Below are 26,564 nucleotides of genomic sequence, written 5' to 3' on the forward strand. Positions count from 1 at the left end.
GAGCTGTTTGGGAAGAATTAGGAGGTGTGGCCTTATTGAAGGAGTCATGCCACTGGGGGCAGGTTTTGAGGTTTCAGAAGATTCATGTCATAAAGACTCCAGCCATTCCTAATGTGCTTTCTGCTTCCTGTCTGGGGATCCAGATGTGAGCTCTCAGCTGCTTCTCCGGTGCCACACCTGCCTGTCTGCTCCTATGATCCCCACCCTGGTGGTCATGGACTCTCTCTAACCATCTGAAGCTATAAACCCCAAATAAACTCTTCTATAAGTTACCTTGCTCATGCTATTTTCCCAGAGCAATAAAATAAATAAATAAATATAGTGAATGTGTGTGAGAGAGTGTCAGTGTGTGTGTGTGTGGGGGGGTGTTACTGGAGAGTAAATCCATGGCCTTCCATAGCTCAGGTAAGTGCTCTACCATTGAGCAGCAGGCCCAGCTCCTCCTTAGATGTTTAGAAGAAACCAGGCTGAATGTAACATCTCAGTTTCTGCAGCCACTGGGACATCTTCTATATCATGAATCCCTACTACAGTAGGAGGTCCAGATTAGCCTAAAGCACAACACGGTCAGGCAGCCTGCCACCCTAGATCCCCACATTGGCTTCCAGATGTCTTGGTGAAGGGTACCTCCCTTGTGGCAGGGCAGAGGTAGCTTGACAGTATTTAGCCGTTTGCTTCCCAAGAGGAGCCTTTGCCAAAGACGAATCCCATGGTGTAAATAACCCACTGTCGGGTTTCCACTACTGCTCTGACATCCCTGGATGAAGCAGGGAAGAGGGAAGTAACTGCATTCCCACCACACCCATATGGCACTGGTGGAAATTACCTCAACTGCACGGAAAGTTATAACTTTATTTTTTTTTTTTCAAAATCTGTTGTTTAACGATGGTTCTTAAACGCTTTCCTTTTAGCCCACCACCCACCAACACAGCCGACTTTCCAAAAGAACCCTTAAGTTTCCAGTTCAGAAAGTAGTCGAAGAACTGGAGAGTGATAAGCTTTCAGCATTTTCTGCTTCTGCTTTGGTTTTTTAATATAAGTACTTCATGTGGTGGCTTGAAGGACATGACTCCCACAGGCTCAGATATTTGAATGTTTGGTGGTTCCCACCGCCCCCTTTTTGGAAGAGTGGTTTCACTGGAGGAGGCGTGGCTTCACTGGAAGAGGTATGTCACTGGGGCTGGGCTTTGAGCTTTCAAAAGTCCATGCATTCTCAGTTAGCTACCCCCACAACCCCTCCTGGTGACTGTAGGTCAGGATGTAAATACTCAGCTAGTACCATACCAGCCAACCTGCTGCCGTGCTTGCTGCCACAATGATCATGGATTCTAACCTTCTGGAACCTTGAGCCTCAATAAACTCTTTCAGATGTTGCCTCGCTCATGTACCTGGAACAATAATTCACTGGAAGTTTTTAATCATTTAATAATGCTGTATTTGACAACTGGCTCACAAAAATTCCTAAAAGCGTGATGATCATCTCTTGTATTCTCTTACTCAACCATCCAGCACACTATGGTGGTAGTGGTGGTGGTGGAGGAACCGGGAGCTTAACCAATCACAGGAAACTACATTTCCCAGAAGCCTCTTCTCCCAGGGCCTGCCCTCCGCTGTTACCATAGAGACAAATAACAGCTAGTAAGACTGTTCTTGGAGGGTAAGGAGAGAACTGGGGAGTGGGGATGGCTGGACCTACTTGAGATAGGGAGGAGGAGGGACCAGGGAAGCAAAGTATTCCTTCTTGAGGTCTCCTAGCCCTGACCTTTCGGGAAGGGATGTTTTGTGGAGAGAAGGCTGCTGCTGGGAAGAGCACTATGGGTCAGTCAGTTGCTGAGGAGGTAGCCTGCGTGGGGGGTAGAGTTGTAGGTCTGGACCCTGACCCATTTTGATGGCCCAATCTGTGACCTTGAGCCCCAGCTAAAGCTTGCCTGCCCACTGACACCTTGATCTTTCTGTCATGTTTCTTTCCTTGCTCCATCCCCGCCCGACCCTCTTCCCTTCCATAGCTGCCCTCTTACATGGGTTTCAAAGCCAGAAATCCATGGGTTCCAGTCAGATCCGCCCTCTGTTGGCTGTAACTTGGATGATTCTCTTAGGCTCTTTAGTCCTTGGTCTTCTCATCTGAAGAATGGGTCTCAGAAATAACTACATCCAAGTCTCTTGTGGATGAGGGATGTCTTTGTGTGTGTGTGTGTGTGTGTGTGTGTGTAGCCCCAGGGCTTGGCACACAGTAGGTGTCTAGTGAGTTGTGAATACCTTAAAAGTGTATTACCCACTCCTTGTTTGTCTCCCCTGTGCCTAAGAGGCAGAAAAGGGCTTTAAAAACCAGACCATGCTGCTGAGTTGGAGGTCTGTCCCTGACTGGTAGAAGGGAAGCTTCCAAGGGACGCTATTCCTCCTCTGTGAGGAAAAGTACCTCTGGCCACTCAGCATGCACGAGTGGTCTCGGTGACTCCTTCCTGACAGACAACAGCCTGTTTGAGCATATTTGTTTTTTCCCTGAAGAGATACTCATCTCTAGCTGTCGGGATGGAGGTCCTGAGAGAGAAAGTGGAGGAGGAGGAGGAGGCTGAGCGTGAGGAAGCAGCTGAAAGAGCAGAACGGGCTGAAAAGGTGGAGCGGGTGATCAAGCCAGCCGAAGTGAGCAAAGAGGGGACCATCCTGAGCCAGGATGAGCTTCGAGACCTGGAGGGGAAGCTAATGGCCATCGAGATCCCTACCCCAGCTGATCACACGTGAGTGTCCCGGACTGGGGCTTCCCACCTCAGCGCTGGCATGATCAGAAAGGACAAGCCATAGGAAGGACCAAGGGTCAGGGCTGGAGGGGGCCATAGAGGGATGTGGTTCAGTTTGAGGTTCTACCTCCCAGACTGCTCACCCTGCCCCCAGCTGTGAACCTTTAGTGGCCGGCGGACGTTGTGTAAGAGTGAAAGTGTGAGGAGTGGCAGTCTCCACGGAGCTGTGAGGATCCAATGAAGACAAGGCAAAGTCAAAGATAGCTCAGGGGGAGTTCCTGGAGGTGCCAAGCATGGCCTCACTCAGGTTATTGCTTTCTCTGCTGGGACACAGGATGATAAGCCAGGCCCCCGTAGATGTCACCAAGCTGCCTCCTTCCTACACCTCCAACTCACTGAAGGAGGAGCATCTGCTGCTGGTGGCAGACAACTTCTCCCGCCAGTACAGCCACCTGTGTCCAGACCGAGTGCCTCTCTTCTTGCACCCGCTAAATGAGTGCAACGTGCCTGTAAGCCTGGGGCTTGAAGGGCAAGGCCAGAGCAGGAGTGGGGGGTGAGGGGGTAGGGGTGGGGGTGAGGGGTGAGGGTGGGGGTGGGGGGTGGGGGGTGGGGAGGAGCATGTCCAGTTCTTCACTGTCTCTGGCTTAAATCACAGCTGTCTTGAAGAGCAGGAAGCTCCTGTGAATTTGCTCTGGCCCATGGGGGAGGGGGGGACATACAAACTACTGTGGTGTGGGGGGTGGGGAGATGCAGGCCTGGGATCTGAATTGGAAGCTGCAGATGAGCTCAGGGGCCTGACACATAGTAGGCCAGCGCCCTGCTACTGAGCTGCGACGCCAGCCTTTTTAGTCTTGAGTTAAGGTGGGGTGTTACTATGTAGCCCAGGATGGGTGAGGTGTTACTGTGTAGCCCAGGATGGGTGAGGTGTTACTATGTAGCCCAGGATGGGTGAGGTGTTACTATGTAGCCCAGGATGCCCTCGAGTTAGCTTCCAGTGTTGATTACTATACATTCCAGGAGACCTTCCATGTCTGTGTAGAGTATGGGCATAGATGGGGTAAACTGAGGCCTGGAGAGAGTTCAGGGAGCTACTTGGGGCCCTGTGGAGGGAAGAGCCTGCTCTGTTCCACTTTGTCCTGTTGCTTTGCTCTTCCTTTGAGGGGTTGGTACCTGCTACTGAAGACCACCCTGGTCACTACCTACCCCTGCCCAGAACCTCCATAGGCCTCTGAAAAGGCATCATCCTGGTTGGAGATCTGTGGCCTTTCGTGCTTTCTTATTGAGCAAGCTTAGACAATTCACTTAGTCTTAGTGTTGGGGTCCTCTAGCGTCTCAGAGCTTGTGAGTCTCTAAATAGTAAGGGAATTTATTGGAATGACTTACAGACTGCAGTCCAACTAACCCAACAATGGGCAGCTGTGAATGAAAAAATCCAAGAACCTAGTAAGTGCCCAGTCCTGGCTGGCTGTGTCAGCTAGTCTTCTGTATACGCTAGAATCATGAAGAAGCAGGTTCCAGCACCTGTGCTGGCAAGTAAGTGCAAGCAGGCAAAGAAGAAGGAACTCTTCCACTGTCCTTATGTAGACCTCCAGCAGAAGGTATGGCCCAGATTAAAGGTGTGTACCACCACACCTGGACTTGGAACATATTTTGTCCCAGGCTGGCCTTGAACTCAGAGATCTGCTTGCGTCAGTCTCCGGGGATTAAAGGCATGTACTACCTTGCCTGGGCCTAAGCTTTCCAGTAGTCACTAGGCCTCAAGATCTGGATCACATCTCTGGATTGTAGTCAATTCCAGATGTAGTCAAGTTGACAATCAGGCATAGCCATCATCCTTGGCCTCTCTGGGCTTGAAAGGAAGGCCTTTTGCCCTGTCCTTCCAGCCAGATCCAGAAAAAGCTAGTAGTACCCCCACGGAGTGATGTGAATGGGTGCCTCTCTGCCATTGCCACCTCCCCTGGCCAATGCCAGACCTTCCCAGCAAGATACTGCTCTATCACCCTGAGGCCTGTGAACCAGGTCTCTTCAGGGTCCCCCCTGAGAATTCAAGAAAGGAGTCTGGACCAGCCAGGCATGGACCCTCACAGGTCCCTGCTATACAGGGTCCCTGGCAAGATCTCTCACTTGCAGAAGTTCGTGAGCACCACCCTGAGGCCCACACTGATGCCCTACCCTGAACTCTACAACTGGGACACCTGCGCTCAGTTCGTATCTGACTTCCTTACCATGATTCCACTGGTTGACCCCCTCAAGCCGGTAAGTGCTACTCCCTGGTTACACAGGGCAAGCCCAGCAGGCTTAAGGCAAGTCTGGCTGATAGAAAATCAGCCAGGCTCCAGCCTTCTGAGACACCTGTAGGGGAAAAAGAGAAAGAGATAACCACTGACCCAAGGGTACATAGCAAGCCCAGTCTCTTGCCTGCTGGATTCTGCCTCAGTCTCCCCTTTTAACTTCAGGAGGGATAGCTGAGAGCTGGGGGATACCAAGCTGCCTAAAGCCTTCAACCCCATCTTTGGGCTTCCAAAAGGTTCAGTCAGCTTTTCATTGAGAATGGAGGGAGACAGGAAAGAGGGGTGAATAAGCAATCATTGATAGAAGAATAAGAAGGAGAGCCCACCTGTTTCTTAAAATGGCGGACACATGTAGGTTGCATGGGTCTGTTTGTGGCATTTCCTTGAGAGGCTCTGGCTGCAACAGGGACCCTTCCCCTACAAGTGGGTGGCTGTGTGGTGAGTGGCAAGGCATCTCTCGAGCTGATGGGTGTGCTGTGTTCAGCCCACGCACTTGTATTCCTCGACCACCGTACTCAAGTGCCAGAAGGGGAACTGCTTCGACTTCAGCACCCTGCTCTGCTCCATGCTGATTGGCTCTGGCTATGATGCCTACTGTGTCAATGGCTATGGCTCACTGGACCTGTGCCTCATGGACCTGACAAGGGAAGTGTGTCCACTCACCGTGAAGGCCAAAGAGGTATGCCTGATGCATGGCAACCCAAAGAACGCACAGTCCTGGGACTGTCCATCCATCTTAGAAGATCAGGGCCCTGCCTTTACCCATCCTTAGAGAAGGCAAGAACTGTGTCTCTGCCCTGATCATTCTTAGGGAAGTGAGGGCTGAGTCTCTGCCCTGGCCATCATTGAAGAAGCAGGTCCCCATGCAGGCTGTCCTTATACTTATGGGTTCCTGCCCCATCCGCTGTTGCTCCAGACCCCCTATTGCAAACCTTTGGTGATTTCTTTGTCCTCAGCACCACCCACAGCCCACTTCTCCAAACTGAAGTCCCTCTTGCTTTGTCTTAGCTCAGTTTAAGACGCTGTGCTCCCACTGGGAAAATTTCATAACACAAATGGCTTCTTCCTTATATACAGCTATCACAAGCTTACCCACTTCCCCTTGCATCTGATGAAAGCCTGTTCAGTTCTTCTAATGGTGGGAAACACTGGCCAAGTGACTGCTTGATTCTCAGGCCTCCTCCCACTCAGATAGACAAGACAGACAGACACACAGACACACACACACACACACACACACACACACACACACACACACACCTGTTATAGTTTCACAATGGAATCAAGAACCTCACCCATGTAGGCGAGCATGCTACTCTGAGCTACATTCCCAGCCCATTTAGTGGGAAAAAGTTAGCACTGCCCCCAGTGAGTGACGTTTGAGTTTCTTGTCTGCTCATTAAGAATGTGATGATCACCAGAGTTTCTGCAAACAAAAGAAGCACTTTTCAAATTTAAAAATATGAAGTACTGAGTATGAGTGGGTTATGGTTGTGGGTAATGAACATTACCGGTGTATGAACATATAGGTATATGTTTCATGCTAGAATCACACAGATAACAACAAAACCCCCAAAACCCAAAATCTCTTTAAATTGGAAAAAACACCATGCAGCATGCACAGGAAGAGCTTTCTACATCCTGGGTGGATTCCAGGGCTCCATGACAAGGGTGAAGCCCTTCTGCAGCTGAAGGATAGAGACCCAGGGATCTGAAGCACTGAACAGGAGGTCAAGAAAAGAACTCTCCAGGGTAGTCTCCTCTCTCTCTCTCTCTCTCTCTCTCTCTCTCTCTCTCTCTCTCTCCCTCTCTTTCAAGATAGGGTTTCTCTTTGTAACAGCCTTGGCTGTCCTTGAACTTGCTTTGTAGACCAGGCTAGCCTCAAACACAGAAATCCACCTGCCTCTGCCTTCCAAATGCTGGGATTAATAGGACCTTGGCAACTACTGGGGCTAGCTTACAGTTTCAGAGGTTTAGTCCATTATCATCATGATGGCACACAGGTGGACATGGTGCCGGAGAAGGTGCTGAGAGTTTTACATCCCAATCCGCAGGCAGCAAGAAGAGAGAGAGAGACACTGGGCCTGGCTTGAGCATTTGAAACCTTAAAGCCCACCTCCTAGTGACACACTTCCTCCAATAAGAACACACATACTTCAACAAGGCCAAACTTAATAGTGCCACTCCCTATAAGCCTAGGGGGGCTATTTTCATTCAAACCACCACACAAGGGATGGGCAAATGCTCTCTTACATTTTTTTTCCTTCCAGAGCCTTTGAGATCACACCTCCTGGTCTTCTTGCTTCAGAGGCAATGCAAAGAATTAAATTTATGTCAATAAGTAATGAAGGTAGAGAACTTTCTGGATGGCAAACAGGTTGAATGTGGGCTTGGGTTGACTTAGTGGCTACTCATGGCACCCTGGGTAGTTGGTGTTATCACTCTTAGCATACAGAAAGATAAAATGACATGCTCAAGAGGAAAATGTGGTAACGTGTTTTTGGAGGATGGAGACCCAGGGATGAAAGCCTGGGTCTGATCCTCAAGACTGGAGATTGTATTTCTTTCACAATCACAAGCCCACCTCAGCAGCTCCTGGAAAGCTCTTTCACATACCATCATTTTGTACTTAAGTATATACACATATACACGCACATACATGTAGAAACACACACACTACTTTTCCTTCCTGGCCCAGAAAACTTGAACTTGGAATCAATTTATGAACTCTCCCAAGGATAACCCCTGAAAACTCTTACCCCAGACTATCTGCCCCACCCTCTGTCTGGGATCCAGGTCAACTGGGCTGTGCATGTGTGCGTGCCTGCGTGTGTGAGTGCGTGCATGCGTGCGTGCGTGCGTGCATGCGTGCATGCGTGCATGCTTAAATGTTCCCGCGCCAGGCTGGTGGGGAGGTATTCTGTGCTGTGCGGCTAGGCTTGATCTGTAAAGAGGACCTCCACCTCGACTCCCCTCCTCCCTACAGGTCCTGGAGCTGTTGCGGTGGTGCGGCAGCTCCCTCTTCTATCAGGGCTAGCCCCTCCGCCCCCCCATCCCATTAAGCCCGTAAAGAGTTCAGGTGGGAGTTCGACTTTCCACTCTTCTTGGGTGACAGATAGTCAAGAAGAAAGAGAAGGTGGTGCCTAAGAAATACGCTATCAAGCCGCCCCGGGACCTGACCAGCAGGTTTGAGCAGGAGCAAGAGGAGAAGAGACTACAGGAGATCAAGGATCTAGAACTGAAGCGGCTTAAGGAAGAGGAAGATCGCCTCCTGGTGGGTCTCTACGGCACTGCACCCTTCATAGCTGGTCACGGTGGACCCAATGGATAAATTACCAGTGCCATAGGCCTTCTCTTAAGATTCACCAAAGCGCCCCTTACCCATAGAACGTATTTCCCTTCTTTGGATGAAATCTCACCCAGGAGTCCCCAAAGAGTGAACCACAGATCTGGTCCCCCCAGCATTTTAGTGGTTGAAACCTGGAGTTCTACAGAGGAATGTTGGAAAGAGCATTAACTCTCCAGCATTCTCTGGTGGTCACTTACCTTCCTTGTGCAGGAGGCAGAGAAAGCGAAGCCCGACCCCCTGCATGGTCTGCGGGTGCACTCCTGGGTCCTGGTGCTGTCAGGGAAGCGTGAAGTGCCTGAGAGCTTCTTCATTGACCCTCTGACTGGACGCAGCTACAGTACCAAGGATGACCACTTCCTGGGCATTGAGAGCCTCTGGAACCACAAGAACTACTGGATCAACATGCAGGACTGCTGGAACTGCTGCAAGGTGGGCCTGAGACCGGGGATGGGGGCCCTGGGTGGTCTGGCCACCTTCCCCTTGATAGCAGGGTTCTGCTTGGTAGAGGTCCCAGAATCCACACCCCCCGCCTATCAAGGACCATTCTGGCAAGATGAACTTCTCCAGTTTGCTGTGTGCATCCTTTTTAACCCATGTGCTGTTGGTTTATGTGAATGAACTCTGGGTGGAAGAGAAACATTCGCACAGGAAAAATGTGTGTACATCTGAAGTGCTAAGCACACAGTCCACTGAAGGCCCTGCTTCCTGAACCCAGAATCAGAAAGAATACAGCCATACTACATGAATCCTCTTGTGCAAATTTTTTTAAAGGTTTTGTTTATAGAAGTGTAGATGTATTTCCCAGTGATCTATTTTCTTTTATTTCGGTTTTAATTGTGTGGTTTTTAGAGAGTGTTTACCATGCAACCCCCACTGTCATTTTGTTTTTGTTTTTGTTTTTCGAGACAGGGTTTCTCTGTGTAGCTCTGGCTGTCCTGGAACTCACTCTGTAGACCAGGCTGGCCTCGAACTCAGAAATCCACCTGCCTCTGCCTCCCAAGTGCTGGGATTAAAGGCATGCGCCACCACCGCCCGGCACCCACTGTCTCTTAAGGCTTGGTTTTTGGTCCAGCTTATGCTGCCTCTCAACTGTTCTGTGAATTTGACTAACATGACTATTCTTTGAAGCTGACTGGAAGGTTCTGTTGAATATCAATCATCACAAGTCCGCTGATGGTGCTTAACTCTTCTCTGGCCTTCTTTGCTGGTTTTCTATATTCTAAAGTTCTTGATGTTACCCACATACTGGATTAGAATGTTGGATTTCTTTGTTTCCTCTATTGGTGTTGGCTTCAAACAATGTAGAAATATGTAATGTAGTGACTATACATTTAAGGTTACCATGTCTTCTTGATAAACGGACTCCTTTGTATTGTAAATTCCCATCTTTCCCCCATCAATATTTTAAATCCTGATATTTATTTAAAATCCATAAATATAGTTCCTCTGGCTTTCTTTTGGCTTATGTTAGCAAGGCTGTCTTTGCTTTTTAAACAAAACTCTGTATTTTCTATATTTAGCATGATTTACGGGTCTTTGTGTATTCTGTCAGTCTCAGCCTCTTGGTGATGGTGCTTAGGCCATTTCATGCACTAGGATTTTTTTTTAAAGATTTATTTATTTTTATTTATATGAGTACACTGCAGCTGTCTTCAGACACACACCAGATGAGTGCATTGGATCCTGTTCCAGATGGTTGTAAGCCACCATGTGGTTGCTGGGAATTGAACCCAGGACCTCTGGAAGAGCAGTCAGTGCTCTTAACCGCTGAGCCATCTCTCCAGCCCCCAGGTTCTTACCTTTAAAAGCCACATAGTCTAAATAGATTTTTAAGCTAGACACCACTCAGGAGGCAGAGGCAGGAAGCCAGTCTGGTCTACATAGCAAGCTCCAGGACAGCAAGGACTACATAGGTAGACCCCATCTCAAACAAATAAAAATTTCTCATAAAATATATTCTGATTATGGTTTCCCCTCCCCTCACTCCTCTCAGCTCCTGCCTACCTCCCCACTCACTTAAATCCACACCCTTTCTCTTTCTCACTGGGACAGGCAGAAATAATAATAATAGTAATAATAATAATGATAGAAGATAAAATAAAAACAAACAAATCAGCAAAAGACAAAGCAAACAAACAAAATAGAAAGAAAAAGCACAAGAAACATATAGACACATACACATTTACACATGCAGAAATCCCATAAAGACGGAAAACCAGAAACTATAATTTATAAGCAAAGATCTATAATGTTAAAAAGCCAAAACAAGAACAAGAAAACAGACAGACAGACAAACAAAAGACAAAACATTATGAAGCCAAAAAAAAAAAAAAAAAACCTTCCAAAAATATCACTAAGTTCCTTTTGTGTTGGCTATCTACTGCCGGGCATGGGCCTGCCCTGCGTGTGGCTTGTATACCCAGTGAGACACCAACAAAAAAATCTAATTTTTCATTTGCTAGTACCTGTTTCCATTCTCCATGTGTACATGTGTGTATGTAACTAAAAGCCACATATGACAAACATTTTAGAGATAATTGGATGTCTGATCTCCTGCAGAGATGTTGGGTGAGAATCTGGTGAGAAAAGAAGACATGTAGCAATCCTGGATGACCTTACCTGAGCCTTTCTGTTATCTTTAGTCCGTGGGTGTGGTCCATCAAAGGCCCAGTGCAGAGTCTGGGAGATTGCCTACCTTTTTCTTTTTGGAGGACTCCACATCTGATTTCTCTCCCTTAGTACTACAGTACTGTGGATAAATTCCTCCTCTTCCTCCTCTTCCTCCTCTTCATCCTCTTCCTCCTCCTCCTCTTCTCCCTCTTCCTCCTCCTCCGCTCTTCCTCTTCCTCCTCTTCTTCTTCCTCCTCCTCCTCATCATCCTCTTCTTCCTTCTCCTTCCCTCCCCCTCTTCTTCCTCATCCCAAGCTAGCCTTGAACTTACTATATAATTGAGGATGACCTTGAACTGCAGAACTTCAGAACTTCAGATCTCCTTGCCTCCAACTCCCAAATGCTGGGATTACAGGCATGTGCTACCATGCCTAGTTTATGTGGATCTGAGACCCCAGGGCCTTATCCATGTCAGGCAAGCATTCTACCAATTGAGCTACATCTCCGCCCCTCCCAGAAGTTCTTCTTAACTGCTTCAGACCCCTGCCTGGAGAAAACTCTCCCCCAACCATAAACATCTTTTCATGGATCTTTGCTGCGTAATTTCCCCTTAGTAGTAGATGGAACCTGGGCCTCACACATGCTAGATGAACCCTCTACCACGGAGCTACATCCCAGCACAGCTTCTTAATTGTTGTGGGTTTTGATGTTTGTTTTTAAAGTAACATCTTCTGTTACAGCCGAGGTTGGCTTTGAACTCAACAATTCTCCTGCCTCAGCTTCCTGAATGGTGTGGAATTACAGGTCTACCATCATGCCCAGCTCTTGTGGGTCTAGTTGTGGGGAAGAAATGTTTAAATATGGGTTGACAGAAGAGAAATGTGGGAGACAGGGTATGGATAATGACGTGACTAACTCATTTGGTGGGGTCAAAGTGGCAATTCTGGGAGGGAAGTGGCGTGTTCAACCTCTCCATTGAAGCACCTGCTGTGTACCAGGCCCTGAACCTGGCCTAGGAACATATGGAACATGACACAGAGCAGATCTCCACCATTAGGCATATTCATGGAAGAGAAAAGCAACAAGCCACTGGGATTGAACTCAGGCCTCAGGCCTCCAAGTCCTGTGCTCTGTTGTTATACCCAGTGTCCCCTATTTCTGACTAGATAGAACCCTGTTGCAATGTGCCTATCCAAGGAATGGCTGTGGCCCCTTGGGAGCCAAACAGGGTGAACATGCTTCCACGAGGTGGCCAGTGACTCTGAGTCTGTGAATGGAAGGAAGTTGAGTTACTGGGATAGGGAAACGTCTGTCTCAGTGCCCTACTTAGCTCCATGGCCTGACTCCAGGGCCTCTCAGCCTTTGTTTCCCTCCCAGAGAAACAATGCTCAGAATGTGCTTGTAATAGGTCCTGGGCATTTCACAAGTGTCAGCTTTGTTTCTTCATACGGCAGACACCCAGATTATCGAAACTACTAGGCAGATGATGCAGGGTAGCATCCCAGAAGGATAATGGCCCTTCAGAGTTGGCTGCAATCCTTCAGCTCCTCCTCTAGCCTTCAGGTCCTTGTGCAGTGCACATCACACTGGTGCTATGGGGAGGACATTTATTCTAGGCAGGAGTGAGGCCAGGGAGCCAGTACCGAGTCACCACGTAAGGGAATAGAAGAAGAGACCATAACACTAGCCAGTACGGACATTGTTAAAACAGCACTGGGGCTTTATTCCCACTGAGAACCTTGCATTGGCATTGGGCATTTGGGGGATGGGGCAGCATCCTTACAGAGACTGCCTGGTACAAGTGCCCCAGGAGCACGAGATGCAACCACTGTCCATCCATGGAACAGAACTTGGCATTGAAGCAACACAACATGTGTGACTACTGCTTGCCAGTTATAAAAGTGACAGGCCTTAGCAAAGAGTAGATGATAGGTGACCATCCACACAGGTGGGCTCCACCACTTTAGTCTTTATTCCCAGTCACTGCTGTATCCAGAAGCCTTCCTCTCCTCTGTTCCCTCCCTCTGTTATGGCCACCTCTCCATCCCTACTACCAGGTAGGGCACAGTACACAGGAGCCCTCTTGGGACATGACAGGACAGTGAACACGGGACTGGGGCTGCCTCCCAGTGGCTGGATGCTCAGTCTCCTTTGAGCAGCTTTTCTCCAGGCTTCCATCTTTCTGTCACCTTGGGAGATGATCCTCGGGAGAAAAGCGAGTAGACAGGACCCCAGTCCCCTTGGTTGACACCTGTACCTGCCACCAGAAAGTGCAGCAGGCTCGGAACTTAAAGATCAAAAATTCTTTGATTTACAGTTCTGGAGACTAGAAATCCAGGGCTGAGGTCCTGACAGGGCCGGTTCCTTCTGAGATCTCCTATTTCCTCCTGAGTCCTTAGTAGCGCTCTGCTCCTGACTCCCAGGCTTCCGGGTCCCGGGTCCTGGGTCCTATCTCCCTGGCTGGGAGAAAATAAAAACAAAAGCAAAAAAAAACAAGGAGGCTCACATTAAACCAGTCATTTCCTGCTCAGAAATGCTCTGTAGTGATATACAACGTCTTCATGTACAGACTGCCCCCAGTAGGGGGCACTGCTGAGTCTCTTCTGGACATGCTATAGTATTTCTTCCTTGAGAAATGGGATGATGGAATGAGAGTGAAGCCTCAGTTTCCCTGTTGAGATGAGGAATGTGGCTGGACTCTCAGAGACTGGATGAAGCATGAAGCTGACATTCTGCACAGCCCCTGATGGCCTCGGGGACTAGCCATTGCCCCTTAGGAGCAGGTGTAGTCATGGGGGCCCGGGGTACACTCAGTTGGTTTCCCTTCCATCAGGACTTGATCTTTGACCTGGGAGACCCTGTGAGATGGGAGTACATGCTCTTGGGGACCGATAAGCCTCACCTGTCCTTGACTGAGGATGATGATGAAGGGCTAGATGATGATGATGATGCAGAAGACCTGGTGAGTCTGGTAGCATGGGGGTGGGTGGAGGGCCTTCACCCCAGGTTGCATCAGGCAGCCTGACAGACATCCCTGCAAACATGTGCATGCATGGGGGAGGTCCAAGTGTATCATTCATACATTCTTCAAAGCAGAGGGGTCTTGTAGAGCTCTCATTTTACAGATGGGTAAACAGAGGTCTAGGCATATCCAGTTACCATCCCAGAAGCTCTCAGTAGGTTAGCAGTAGGTCAGGGGAGGGACAGTACTTAAATCCAGTCTCTCTTATCTGGAGCCCTGATCAACAATTGGACTGTTTCTTAGAGAGGCCATGTCTTTGGAGTGGGAGTCCCAGGGTCCACTCTGCTAACTCCTCTTCAGTCACCACTGGTTTTTCTATCAAGCCAGACCTTACCTTCCAATTCTATTAGGTCTTCTAAAGACCACTGGCCTGGGGTATCCCCTCATCAGCCTTCCATCTGTCATCTTTCATCAGGGATGTGTGTGTGTGTGTGTGTGTGTGTGTGTGTGTGTGTGTGTGGTAGTGGGGTACTTTCTTCATGAGGTCCTGTGTGAGAAATGAGAGACTAGGAGGCAAATGCCCCCTGCTTTGGGAATCATCCGTGTCTCTTCTACATGTAAAACTAGGGTGAGGGTCACAGTCTGTGTTTGATATCCATAGCAACAGTGACAGGTGTATCAGTCGGCTAGCATTGCCATAGGGGAGTGTTACAAACTGGAAGTCCCACACCCCTGGAGGCTAGAAATTCAGGATCAAAGGTGCTGCTGGCAGGGCTGCTTTCTTCCCAGATCCTCTGGGTTTGCTGATGGCCACGAGCTCTGTAGTTTTACCTCTCTCTATGAATCTGCGTCCTAATTCCTTTGTCTACACTTAGCATATTGTAGTAGGACCACCTAAAGACCCAACTTAGACTCCATTGCCTAACTGTGAAGGCCTTACTTCCAAATGCAACTGGATTCATAGGTACTGGCAGTGAGGGCTTTAGCATACGATTTTACAGGTAGGTTGAGCAAGCCCATATCAACAGGCAACACTAGGGTGGGGGGTAGGGGGGACAGGTTCTATTTCTGGTGCAGAATCTGAGTTCACTCATTTAAATCTCCACTTCCTGAATAGCTGAGGACAACTTACACACAGCAAGGCAAAATGAGACACCCACCCAGTAAGGACCCACCCAGTAAGTGAGAGAGCTAGAAGTCAACCCCCAACAGTCTGGCTGCATATCTGGGCTCTCAGTGGTGACTATTCAGCTCTGAGGGCTGCCTAAGAATGACTGAGGCTACCCTGTTCTCCCTCCCCTTGATTCTGAGCACTGGTGTCACTGCTGACTTTGGGGCATAGACCAGCAGTGTGCACCCTTAAACTTAGGAGCCTGGAAGCCCTGTCACATCCCTGGAATGAGAGTCCTGGTCCCTCTAACACGGACAGGGGATATACATCCTGAGAGTCAGCACTCAGCTGTAGGGCTAAACCTGGGCTGTCTCAAAAAAAGTTGCTGTTGCCCACTGCTGACTAATCACTTTGCACGCCCTCAAAAGAAGTCAATTAGCTGAGCAAGAGTCCAAGATCTGAGCATTGTTTGTGGCAAAAAAATAAAATAAAATAAAATAAAATACATACAGAGAAACTCTTGAGCTTGGTTTGAGGATCATTTGTCTAGACCAGGCCTTATTTCACAGACCAGGGAAGAACAGCCATGCAGGGCCCAAGCCTTATTCATGACATCCTTATTCTTCTCAAGAGGACCAGTTAAGCTAAGGAAACCTAGGCTTTGAGTGGATGAAAAACTTACCCAGCCCTCCTTATCTCCAAACCTAATAGTCAAAGGTTTGGCTCCCTCTGACTCAGGATCCCCTCTCTGAGTAGCCGTCATGGCTGCAGGTAAGATATGAGAGCAGGTGCTACCATCTTAGACCAGGCAAGTGGGGAATAGGGGTCCGCCCAAACCTTCTCCTCTCCTTCCCTTCTGACTCTTGCTCTTAGCAAGTCTGGGTCTGGGGTAGGGGATAGAGCTACGCCATGGCCTCTGCTCCAAGGCCCTGGCCAGCAACCACTTCTTTTCCTCACAGGGCAAAGAGGAGGAGGATAAGAGCTTTGACATGCCGCCTTCATGGGTCGCCCAGATCGAGATCACCCCAGAAGGTCTCTGTCATTCACTGGTTCTCAGCCCACAGCTCAGCAGAGAAGTCATAGAGGCTCCCTCGGCCCTTCTTTCTATCCCTGTCAACACCCTGCCAGCTCTGTGCCCAGAGCCTGACACTATCTAGCTCACAACGGGACTGTTAACATCATGAGCACCAAGGTCCGGGACATGGCCCTTCCCCAGATCCCCTGTTCAGAGGAGGCCATGGGCAGAATATGTTGTATATGGTACAATGGGGCCAGGCCACAGGAAAAAATAGGCAAAAGAAGGCAAGAGTGTGGGTTATCTTTTGCCCAATGTCTACATATGCCCACCTGGAAATGCCTAGACTCAGAAGAGGGGCATAGGCATAGGTTGTTCCGGCAGGTGGCAAAGTGCTACAGAAGTGGTCATGAAGGCTGGGGTAGGAGCACCCATTACATCCTAGATAAGGGATGGAGGCAAAATGTGTCTTAAGAGGTAGTGGTCACTGGGGCTGGGTTTTGAAGTATCAGATGTCATTCTAGCACGTTGTTCTCAGTGGTGAAGGCCTGGCAGGGGAAAGGAGTGGCTGGATCACAGATAGGATTCTCGGGTAGCTCTGGGATGCTGGCTGGCCCAAGGATACCTTGGGAAGAGTTGAAGCCAGCACTGGTGAGTATTCTCTTCCTCCTTGGAGCTGGTTCTGGGCCTGGAGGCACTTTATAGGCAATGGAGAGAATGGATGAGCATCCAAGATGGGTGGAATGAAAGACCCCAGCTCCCTCTACATCCACAGAGTTTGAGACCCGTTGCCCCAGTGGAAAGAAAGTGATACAGTACAAGAAGGCACACCTGGAGAAGTGGTCCCCATACCTCAACAACAATGGCCTGGTGTGTCGCCTCACCACCTACGAGGACCTACAGTGTAAGGCACCTTTGGGGCACAGAATAGGGGAACAGCCAAATGCTGTGCTTGGTGACTCTGGGTAAAATCACTTCTACTTGTTTTAGTGTCTGTGTGGCAGAAGCCAGCGGAGCTGGTCTGCCTGCAGCAACCGTCTCTGTGTCCCCACAGGTACAAAGGTTCTGGAGATAAAGGAGTGGTACCAGAACCGGGAGGATATGCTGGAGCTGAAGCACATAAACAAGACCACAGGCCTGCACGTGGACTACTTCAAGCCAGGCCATCCCCAAGCTCTCTGTGGTGTGTGGATCCCATTGCTGGGCAAACCAGCAGCCATGGGGGAAGAGGTGTGTCACATATAGTGACACGGATGGGGAGAACCAACCCTAGGCATCACCGGGGTTCTTGGGTGGCAAGCATGACTCTGAAAGATAAGGTGGTGTGCAGGCAGCTGAGGAAGCTCTGAAAAAGGACAACACCATGGCCATTCGGCTCTCTAGGAAAGTCAAAGCCAGGCTCACATGTCGTTCTGTGGCTGGGATCAGGTAGGAATCTCCACCAGAGGACACATGATATGGGTCACATGTAAAGGGTCTAAGAATGTTGGGCAGTAAAGCCAACCAACACCACCGACAAAGGCAAATACAGGAGCAGAGTGGTCACTGTATGGGTATGGCTAAGAGACCATGAGGTTAGGAAGAGGAGGAAGAAAGAATAAGCCTCCTGAGATCAATATCCTACCCTAGACTCCGGCAGAGAAAAGTCTGGAGCCAACACACACATGGAAAGATACCAACCACATTTGGGAGTTGAAAATTTCCAAGATTAAACCAAGAAGGGACCATGCCACAACCTCTGTTGTGGGCAAATGGTCCTAACCTGTGTTGTGTGTGTGTGTGTGTGTGTGTGTGTGTGTGTGTATGTATGTGTGTGTGTGGTATGTGTGTTGGGGGTTGAAAGGGGTAGAAATTTGTTTCCTACTGATATCAGCAAGTCACTCTTTCTTAAGAATTATTGAGCTAAATGTGTTAATAATCTGGAGATGTAGCTCAGTGGTAGAACACATGCTTAGCATGCCTGAGGCCCCCTTGTTCCATCTCTAGATTTATTTTATTTATACGAGTACACTGTAGCTGTCTTCAGACACACCAGAAGAGGGCATCAGATCCCATTACAGATGGTTATGAGCCACCATGTGGTTGCTGAGAATTGAACTCAGGACCTCTGGAAGAGCAGTCAGTGCTCTTAACCACTGAGCCATCTCTCCAGCTCCCTTGTTCCATCTCTAAACAGCATCAATAATGGCCTTAAAATGTGAGCACATCTTGACCCGGTAATTCCTCTGCTGAGAATTTGTTCTTAGCAAAGGCTGAGCAAGAACAGTAAATATACGTTATAGTCATCCATCATGGTATTGTTTATAAAAACAAAAAATTAGATGTAACCATACAGATGAGCCCAGAAAGTAAGGATTGGGTACATGACTGATACTCGTGCATACTTCTGAACTTCCCTTTCCCTGGGCCTGGGATTGGATTACAGAGCCAGCTGCCACAGCTTTGATGCTCACCCAGCCCCTGCCCTCTCCCCTTCTGTCCCCTCCCCACTCAGTGCACTCATACAAGTCTATGCTACCTGAGATGGACCGCGTCATGGAATTCTATAAAATGATCCGTGTGGATGGCCTGGTAAAGCGGGAAGAGACACCTATGACAATGACCGAGTACTATCAAGGGCGCTCAGACTTCCTCTCCTATCGACACATCAATTTTGGACCCAGAGTCAAAAAGCTCACCCAGAACAGTGCAGAGTCCAACCCGAGGCCCATGGTGGTGAGAATACACTTGGGCCGGGGACTGGCTGCCCACCCGCTCTGGCAGATAGAGGATCATCAGGATCAGGGAAGCCCTGATTCTGGGCTGATTATTAATGCCTGTGATTTTGCCAGGGTTCTAAATGAGAAACAACCACTTTAACAAAAGCAGACCCCTGGGCTTGTTAGGGCCAAGCTGTGTCCCCAGCTACTAGCCAAAGAAGCATGGTTTCTTTATTGTAATGAACAAATACACACATAATAACCAGACATCTGGAAACATGGGAAACTAAAGAAACTTAAAAATATCTCAAATGACCTCTCTCCAATATTACTGTAGACTAGTAGGTTTGTTCATTGCTGGACAGTTAATCCCAGCACTTGAGAGGTGGTGGCTGAAGGGTGGAGAGTTTGAGGCAACCCTCAGGTACATAGTGAGTCCAAGGCTGAGCCACATGAAATCCTATCTCAATGAGCTGAGGACATAGCTCAGTCAGTAAAGAGTTTGCTGTGTAAGCACAAAGACCTGGGTTTGATGCCCAGCACCCATGACAACAGCCGGGCCTATGACTCACATCTGTAATCCCAGCACCAGGGTTTTTTTGGCTTGCCAAGTCAAACCAAACCATTGAGGGCCAGGTTCAAGTGAGCCCAAGTTTTGAGACAGAAACCCTGTCTCAAAAAACAAACAGGAGAGCAAATCAAGAAAGGCAACGTCAGTCTCTGGCCACCACACAACTGTGTATATGCACACCAAGGCACACACACAATTTGTTCTTGAGAGTCATTTAAAATTTTTTGAGATCTGGGGTGAGGGTTAGAATACCTGTTTTCAGCAGCTTTGCCTCAAATTTAACTTTGTTTCCTCTAAGATGCTACAAAGTACTTGGGCACTGAAATCCTGGCCATACACCAAAGATGCTCCTTTCCATAGTAAGGGATATCTGATAATGGGACAGGCTTTTTGGAGAGGCAGAGAGCTCCCCACGTCTAGAAGTGGACAAGCAGAGTCTTGTGGAGGAAACTAGAGAAAGGACCAATAGCATGTGAAGCTGGGTCCTGAGAACCCACAGGGGTCATAGAATCATTGTCTGTCTGGCCAGAAAGGATCGATCAACAACTCGCACCCCTGAACTCCTGGGTCTTGAGAGTCCTTCCCTCCTGCCCATAGAGCATCCACAGAAACCCCCCTCCCTCCTCTGTGTGTTCTGGCCACACAGAAAATCACAGAGCGGTTCTTCCGCAATCCAGCGAAACCTGCGGATGAGGATGTGGCAGAGCGAGTGTTTCTGATAGCGGAGGAGCGCATCCAGCTTCGTTACCATTGCCGCGACGACTACATCACCGCATCCAAGCGAGAGTTTCTGCGGCGCACGGAGGTCGACAGCAAGGGAAACAAGATCATCATGACACCAGACATGTGCATCAGCTACGAGGTGGGTTGGTGACCGCATGGCACACAGGATGGTTGAGGGCACACTCTGGAAACTGTGCCTGCAGCATCTTCTGGTAACTCGGGAAACCCATCTCTGTCCCTGATAACCGGCAAAACTCCCGTATGAGGACCTTCCCCTTTCAGCTCCTCTGAAAATCATCCCATTTCCACCAAAATGAAAACCTGAAAACCCAGCAGGCTGAGACTTCCTCATGGTCCCTATCTGCACCTCTGAGGATCCTAGTCCTCAGATCTCAGGGACCTATCCCGAAGGTAGCAGGATATTCTTATGCCCTAGAATCTAGGATGGTCTCACCTTCCTATTTTAATAGCATAACTGTAAGTCCCTATCTTTGGTCCCTCTTTGTTACTATATTTTTGTAGAGAAGGATCCTGAGGTCTGGAGAGGTTAAGCACCTTGCTCAAGGTCACATGGCTAGAAAAAGGGAGTAGATTTAAACCAAGTGGTCCCTAGACTTGCTCTGGTACAGCCTCCCCGTCACTCTGGTGGTTCTGGTCTCAGGTAGAGCCAATGGAACACACCAAGAAACTCCTCTACCAGTATGAGACCATGATTCACCTGAAGAATGAAGAAAAGCTGTCCCGACATCAGGCCTGGGAGTCAGAGCTGGAGGTAAGGTCCTATCAGACAGTAAAGGTGGCAAGGAGACAGGGCCTCCATGATGCATATCCTCCATGATGCATATCCTCCATGATGTCCTATCAAGGTCCTGGAGATCTTGAAGCTTCGTGAAGAGGAGGAGGAGGCACATACGCTGACCATCTCCATCTATGACACCAAGCGTAACGAGAAGAGCAAAGAGTACCGGGAGGCCATGGTGAGCCTCCCTTCTTTTGCCAGGTCTCCTTCCCTGGAGCCCTGCCTCCAGGGTAGGGAGAATATGGGAACCCTTTGTAAGGGATGATGAGAGAGTATGTCAACCCTCTGCAAGGGATGAAGTCACTGGTTATATCAGGTGAGTATTCTTGTATTACCTGCCAAACTGACTGTGCTGATGGGTCACCCCCAAAGAGCACTTAAGATCCAGGCTGGGTGTACTTACCCAGGGCTGTGGCCAAATGAAAGTCTCCACTTTGTGTGGAGAAAGAATGAGAACTACATGCCCATCTCTACTGGGCTTCATTGAGGCTGTGACCTGAGCTGGGAGTCCAGCCAACTGACTCAGGCACAGGTTGAGCACCAGGACTCAGCAATGCAGGGCTTTGGGCTTTATCTCCTCCCCCAAGTGGGAGGACCAGTTCGGGTTCCTAGACTAGATGCTAAATCCTCTTCACCAAGCAGTACAGCACTCTAAAGAAGTTAGGAGTTGGCCTGGTGAGGCTGGGCCTTGGAATGTTCTTGGGTCCATAGGAAAGGGCAACAGACCATGTCTCCATGTTCTCTGGCTCCCGTGTGCCCCATGTAAGTAAGGCCAGCCTTATGGGCAAAAGAGAAAAATGGGAGCTCAGAATCATTGCTAAACCACCACCATTCACTGTAAGTACCTGCTTTGGATTGGCAGGCCTAGGCTATGTGCTTTCCAGACCTGAGCTGGTCTGTTTTCAGAAGAGGAGACTAAGGCTCACACTGGTTGATGAATTCATGTCAGAAACAGGAATTACATGTCAGAAAGGACTAAACATGGATAAAGAGGCAATCATGTCTCATAGGAACCCTACCCTGAGACCTGGATTTAGGGCCTGGCTTTGTAGTATTGCACAGTGGACTCAGCTGCTTGGGAGGTCTCCTGGATATCCCGCTCTTTCAGCTGATTCCCTGGCCCACAGGAGCGTGTCTTGCATGAGGAGCACCTGCGGCAGGTGGAGGCCCAGCTGGACTACCTGGCCCCATTCCTGGCACAGCTCCCTCCAGGCGAGAAGCTAACACGTTGGCAAGCGGTGCGCCTCAAGGACGAGTGTCTCAGCGACTTCAAGCAGCGGCTCATCGACAAGGCTAACCTCATCCAGGCTCGCTTTGAGAAGGTGTGGCCGGGGCCCAGGCAGGGGAGGTGACCTCACTATCCACAGTCAGAAAACTGGACCTGAGGTCTTTTTGCTCAGTGCCTCATGGAATACAGGAGAGACGGATGAGCGGATGAGTGTGTGTCTGTAATCAGGGCTTCCAAAAACCTGATTTCTTCTTTCCCCCTTTGTTACTGTATGAGCGGATGGATGGTGGGTAGGTGAATATTCGTGGATAGGTGGATAGCTGGGTAAATGGATGAGTGGATGGATGGGTAACTAGGTGGGGGGAATGGCGGGCAGGTACAGTTGGATCTGTGGGTAGATAGATGTGGGTGAGGATTAGATGTAGGTGGATGGATGGATGGATAGATGGATGGATGGGTGGATAAGTGATAGAATAAATGGGTAACTAAGATGGGCAGACAGAGGGATAGAGGAGTGGATAGGTGGGTTTGTGAATTCATGGACAGATGGATGGAACATTATAATAACACCTAGTCCTTGGCTCATTTCTGTGAGACAGGTGAGGTGCATACCTGTGAGAGAATTGGGTGGAACGGGACACAATGACCCTTATTTTTGGAGACGAGCTGCTGGGGGCTCTAAGCATGCCTGCAACTTGTCTAGATCATGTAGCTATTTTGTGTGTATGGGTGTTTTGTCTGCATATGTGCATGTACACCACATGCATGCCTAGTGCCCTCAGAGGCTAGAAGAGGTCATCGCATCTCCTGGGACTGGAGTTTCAGATGATTCTGAGCCTCCATGTGAGTTCTGGGAATCTAACCCTGTTGGGGCCGGAGCTGCCATACGTTTGGGGGCTAAAATGTCACAGACTGCTCTATCAGTGTTGGGACCTGCACTGCCAAAAGCCTTGGGGGCTAAATTGTCAGAGCCCACACTGCCCCAAGCTGCTCCAGTCCGCGGGTCAGGGTTCAGCAAGAGAGAGAGTGAGGATGGACTCGAGGAATGGAGACCAGACAGAGTGTGATTCAATCCCGTTTATTCTCAAGTCTCTCTTCCTAGTCCAAGTCCCAAGTCTTGAGTTCCTAGTCCCTAGTTCCTAGTTGCTAGTCTCTTTCCCAGTTCCAAGTTCTTTCTCCAAGTGCTAAGTGCCTAATGTCTAATAATTTCTTCTGTCTGCCTCTTGCCTTTTATGTGTCTCACTTCTAAGCCACGCCTCTAAGTCACACCCTTAAGTCTCTGCTCTAAGTCACACCTTTAAGTCACACACACCCAAGGGAAGATCCTGGGTATCTAAAACAAGATGTTATCAGAGTGTGCTCAGCTGTTGTAGGCTGTTGTAATTAAGTCTCTTGTCAGGGTATATGGCTCAAGATGGCTGGCTGTACAGATGATAGCCGCCTTCTGTCGGCTCCCCACATAACCCCAGTCCTCTGGAGAGCAGTCAGTGTTCTGCTTTGTTTTTTGAGACAGGATCTCACTCTGTAACCTTTGCTGGCCTGGAACTTGCTATGTAGACCAGGCTGGTTTTAAACTCACAAAGATCCATCTGCCTCTGCCAAATGAGAGCTGGGATTAAAGGCGTGCACCGCCATATCCAGTTGTTTTGATTTTGTTGTATATGAGAGGCTAGGGGTGGAACCTGGGGGCCATGCACTAAACCACACCCCTAGCTCTGACCAGCTGTTTTGGCCCTGTTCTGATTTTCATGCATATGCTGTCCTTCAAATCATGACCCCACCCCACCCCACCCCCAGTGGTTCCCACCCAAGATATTTTGTGATGCTCTAACTCTGTCCCTTCCCTTGGGGGTTGGGGCATTATCCTCTGGGGACTGCCTGGTCATCTATGGGCCTATAGCCTGGCTGCAGATCAGTTCACACAATCCCCATGCTCACCTCTGTATGCTTCCAGGAGACCCAGGAGCTGCAGAAGAAGCAGCAATGGTACCAGGAGAACCAGGTAACCCTGACGCCTGAGGATGAAGACCTCTACCTGACCTACTGCTCTCAGGCCATGTTCCGCATCCGGATCTTGGAACAGCGGCTCAATCGGTAAGGGGCAGAGCCAGGAGGACTCCTGGGAGCACTCTGATAGCTTGGATCATCCCTCACCTTCTCCTTCCTCACTCTGCTCAGGCACAAAGAGCTGGCTCCACTCAAGTACCTGGCGCTGGAGGAAAAGCTCTACAAGGACCCGCGCTTGATAGACTTCGTGAAAGTCTTTGTCTGATGGCCCCTGGAGGGACTGCGGCAGACCCTGCCCGAGGATGGAGTCCCTCCCTTGTCCTCAGCCACTGTGATCCTATACCAGCCTCACTGCCACACTACCTCCCTGTCCTTTGTAGCCTCCCTCAAATAAATGCACTTCCTGTTTGCCATTTACAGTAGTCAGTGTTTACAAGCTCCAGTCCCCACCACCCTAAGTCTTTCTCTTAAGTCATCCTCTCTGCTGGATTATCAAGTGTTTAGCTCTCCAGATGGTTCCACACCCACCTGCCAACATCTGCTTAGAGCTCAATGTGTTGATGGTGGGTCAGCTCATAAAGGGAGAGCAGCCTGACTAAGGAGCACACCCCACGACAGGGCAGCTTGATATTAGAGGACAAGGAAGAGAATCCAAGTTCCTCTCCCATGTACCACCTGTGAAATGGGGCTGGTGATGTTTCCTGAAATAAGTCTTTAAAAAGCAGAGAAAACTGCTAGAGTAGTGCATGCCTGTAATCCCTGCAGGAGGTGAGGGCAGAAGGATTGAAGTTCAAGATCTGTCTCAACTACATAGGGAATTTGAGGACAGCCTGGGTCACACGAGGCTCTGTCTTTAAAACAAACATACAAACAAACAGACAAACAAAAAAGAAACAGGCTGGAGAGATGGCTTAGTGGTTAAAAGCACTGACTGCTCTTCCAGAGGTCCTGAGTTCAGTTCCCAGCAACCACATGGTGGCTCACAACCATCTGTAATGGGATCTGATGCCCTCTTCTGGTGTGTCTGAAGACAGCTACAGTGCATTCACATATATAAAATAAATAAATCTTAAAAAAAAAAAAAAAAAAAGTAAAGAAAACCTGGCCTGTAATCTCAAGTTCATGACCCAGCCACAGCCACAGCAGCCCTCACTGCAGCTGTGGCTGCCTGTACTATCTGGGCCAGTGACTGGCAATCATGGACTGGGGAGGGACTCATGGGTCCCTGTCCCTTCTTGTTGATGAATTCTGGTGGTGGAGCAGTCATTGTCTTCACTCAAAGATGAGCCCAGTAAGGTTCAGTGCATAGTTCCAAACCCACGGTTAAAACCAGGGGCTCGTGGCAAATGTGGGGGCCCATGCCTTTAATCCCAGCTCTTGATCTCTGTCACTCCAAGGCCAGCCTGATCTACAAAGTGAGACCCTGATACAAAGAGAGGAGAGAAGAGAGAGAGGAGAGGTGGTGGAAGAGAGATCCAAGGGACAGAAATAGGATGGATCTTGGAAGAGTCAAGTATGCCAAGGATGCAGAATCCTGCCTGGTTCCTATAAAGATACTGTGTACCCTCCACATGTGTGGTGTTGGTATGCAAGTCCCATTGTATCACTATGCATTCTGCTCTGACATTCTTCACCTTATTCCCTTGAGTCAGGGTCTCTCACTGAACTCATAGTTAGAATGACAAACCGACAACCCCTAGCAATCCTCGTTTCTGCTTCCCACAGTTCTGCTCCTTATAAGCACACATGCAGTCACGCCCAGATTTTTACATGGGTGGTGAGGATTTGAACTCCGGTCTTCATTCTTACACTGCAATCACTCTTAGCCACTGAGCCATGCCATTTCTCTTGCTCCTAGGAAGTTTTTATTTCCAGTGCTGGCAATTGAAGCTAGTGCCTGCTGCATACTAGTCACGGCCCTCTCTGTAATCCTGAGCTACATTTCCAGTCTAGTCCCTACTTAAAAGTTATTATGTGTATAGGGAATGATGACAGTCATTTTAACATCGTCTGTATGTTAGAGGATTAAGTTATTTTAGGGGTGGTGACATTGGTTATGTGACCAAGAGCCCTTAAAGAACTTCATGCTCAGTGTTGCCATGGTTGAAATGTCTTGGGGGTCTGTAATGTTCAAATAATTGTATAAACAAAGCAGATAAGGCAAAATGTGTCAAAATGAAGAATTTGACTTTATTATTATTATTTTTTAATAAAAAGTTGAGGGAACAGCAAACTACAAAATTTTGATCAAATGTTATTCTCCGAATCCAGGTCTCTTAATAATTAACAATTTCTACTCAGGGCTGACTCCCCAGAATGGGGGGGTGGATGTCTTTTTGTTCCTGTAGAGGTTTTGCATTTAAAGGGGACTTTGCATGCCTTGGCTTTAAGACCAAAAGTTCAAGTCCTGGGTCGTTCTTGCAGATGTTTGGTCTTTTCCACCACCACAGCATCTGTTTTCTCA

General features: G+C 48.9%; 1 protein-coding gene across 1 annotated transcript; it reads left to right on the plus strand.

The window, feature by feature from the left end:
- The first annotated feature begins 1,609 nt into the window (after positions 1–1,609).
- Drc7 (dynein regulatory complex subunit 7) lies at positions 1,610–24,515 on the plus strand. The gene is made up of 18 exons (XM_076915684.1): positions 1,610–1,657; positions 2,506–2,735; positions 3,070–3,244; positions 4,866–4,991; positions 5,511–5,705; positions 8,142–8,300; positions 8,586–8,804; positions 13,819–13,947; positions 16,018–16,090; positions 16,849–16,977; positions 17,128–17,256; positions 18,568–18,788; positions 19,990–20,205; positions 20,728–20,838; positions 20,933–21,043; positions 21,993–22,187; positions 24,048–24,187; positions 24,272–24,515. Exons 2-18 carry the CDS (start codon positions 2,530–2,532, stop codon positions 24,363–24,365), a joined length of 2,628 nt encoding a protein of 875 aa, XP_076771799.1. The 5' UTR covers positions 1,610–1,657; positions 2,506–2,529; the 3' UTR covers positions 24,366–24,515.
- Positions 24,516–26,564: the final 2,049 nt, after the last annotated feature.

The sequence above is a fragment of the Arvicanthis niloticus genome, chromosome 18 (assembly GCF_011762505.2).
Source record: "Arvicanthis niloticus isolate mArvNil1 chromosome 18, mArvNil1.pat.X, whole genome shotgun sequence".
Lineage (NCBI taxonomy): Eukaryota > Metazoa > Chordata > Mammalia > Rodentia > Muridae > Arvicanthis > Arvicanthis niloticus.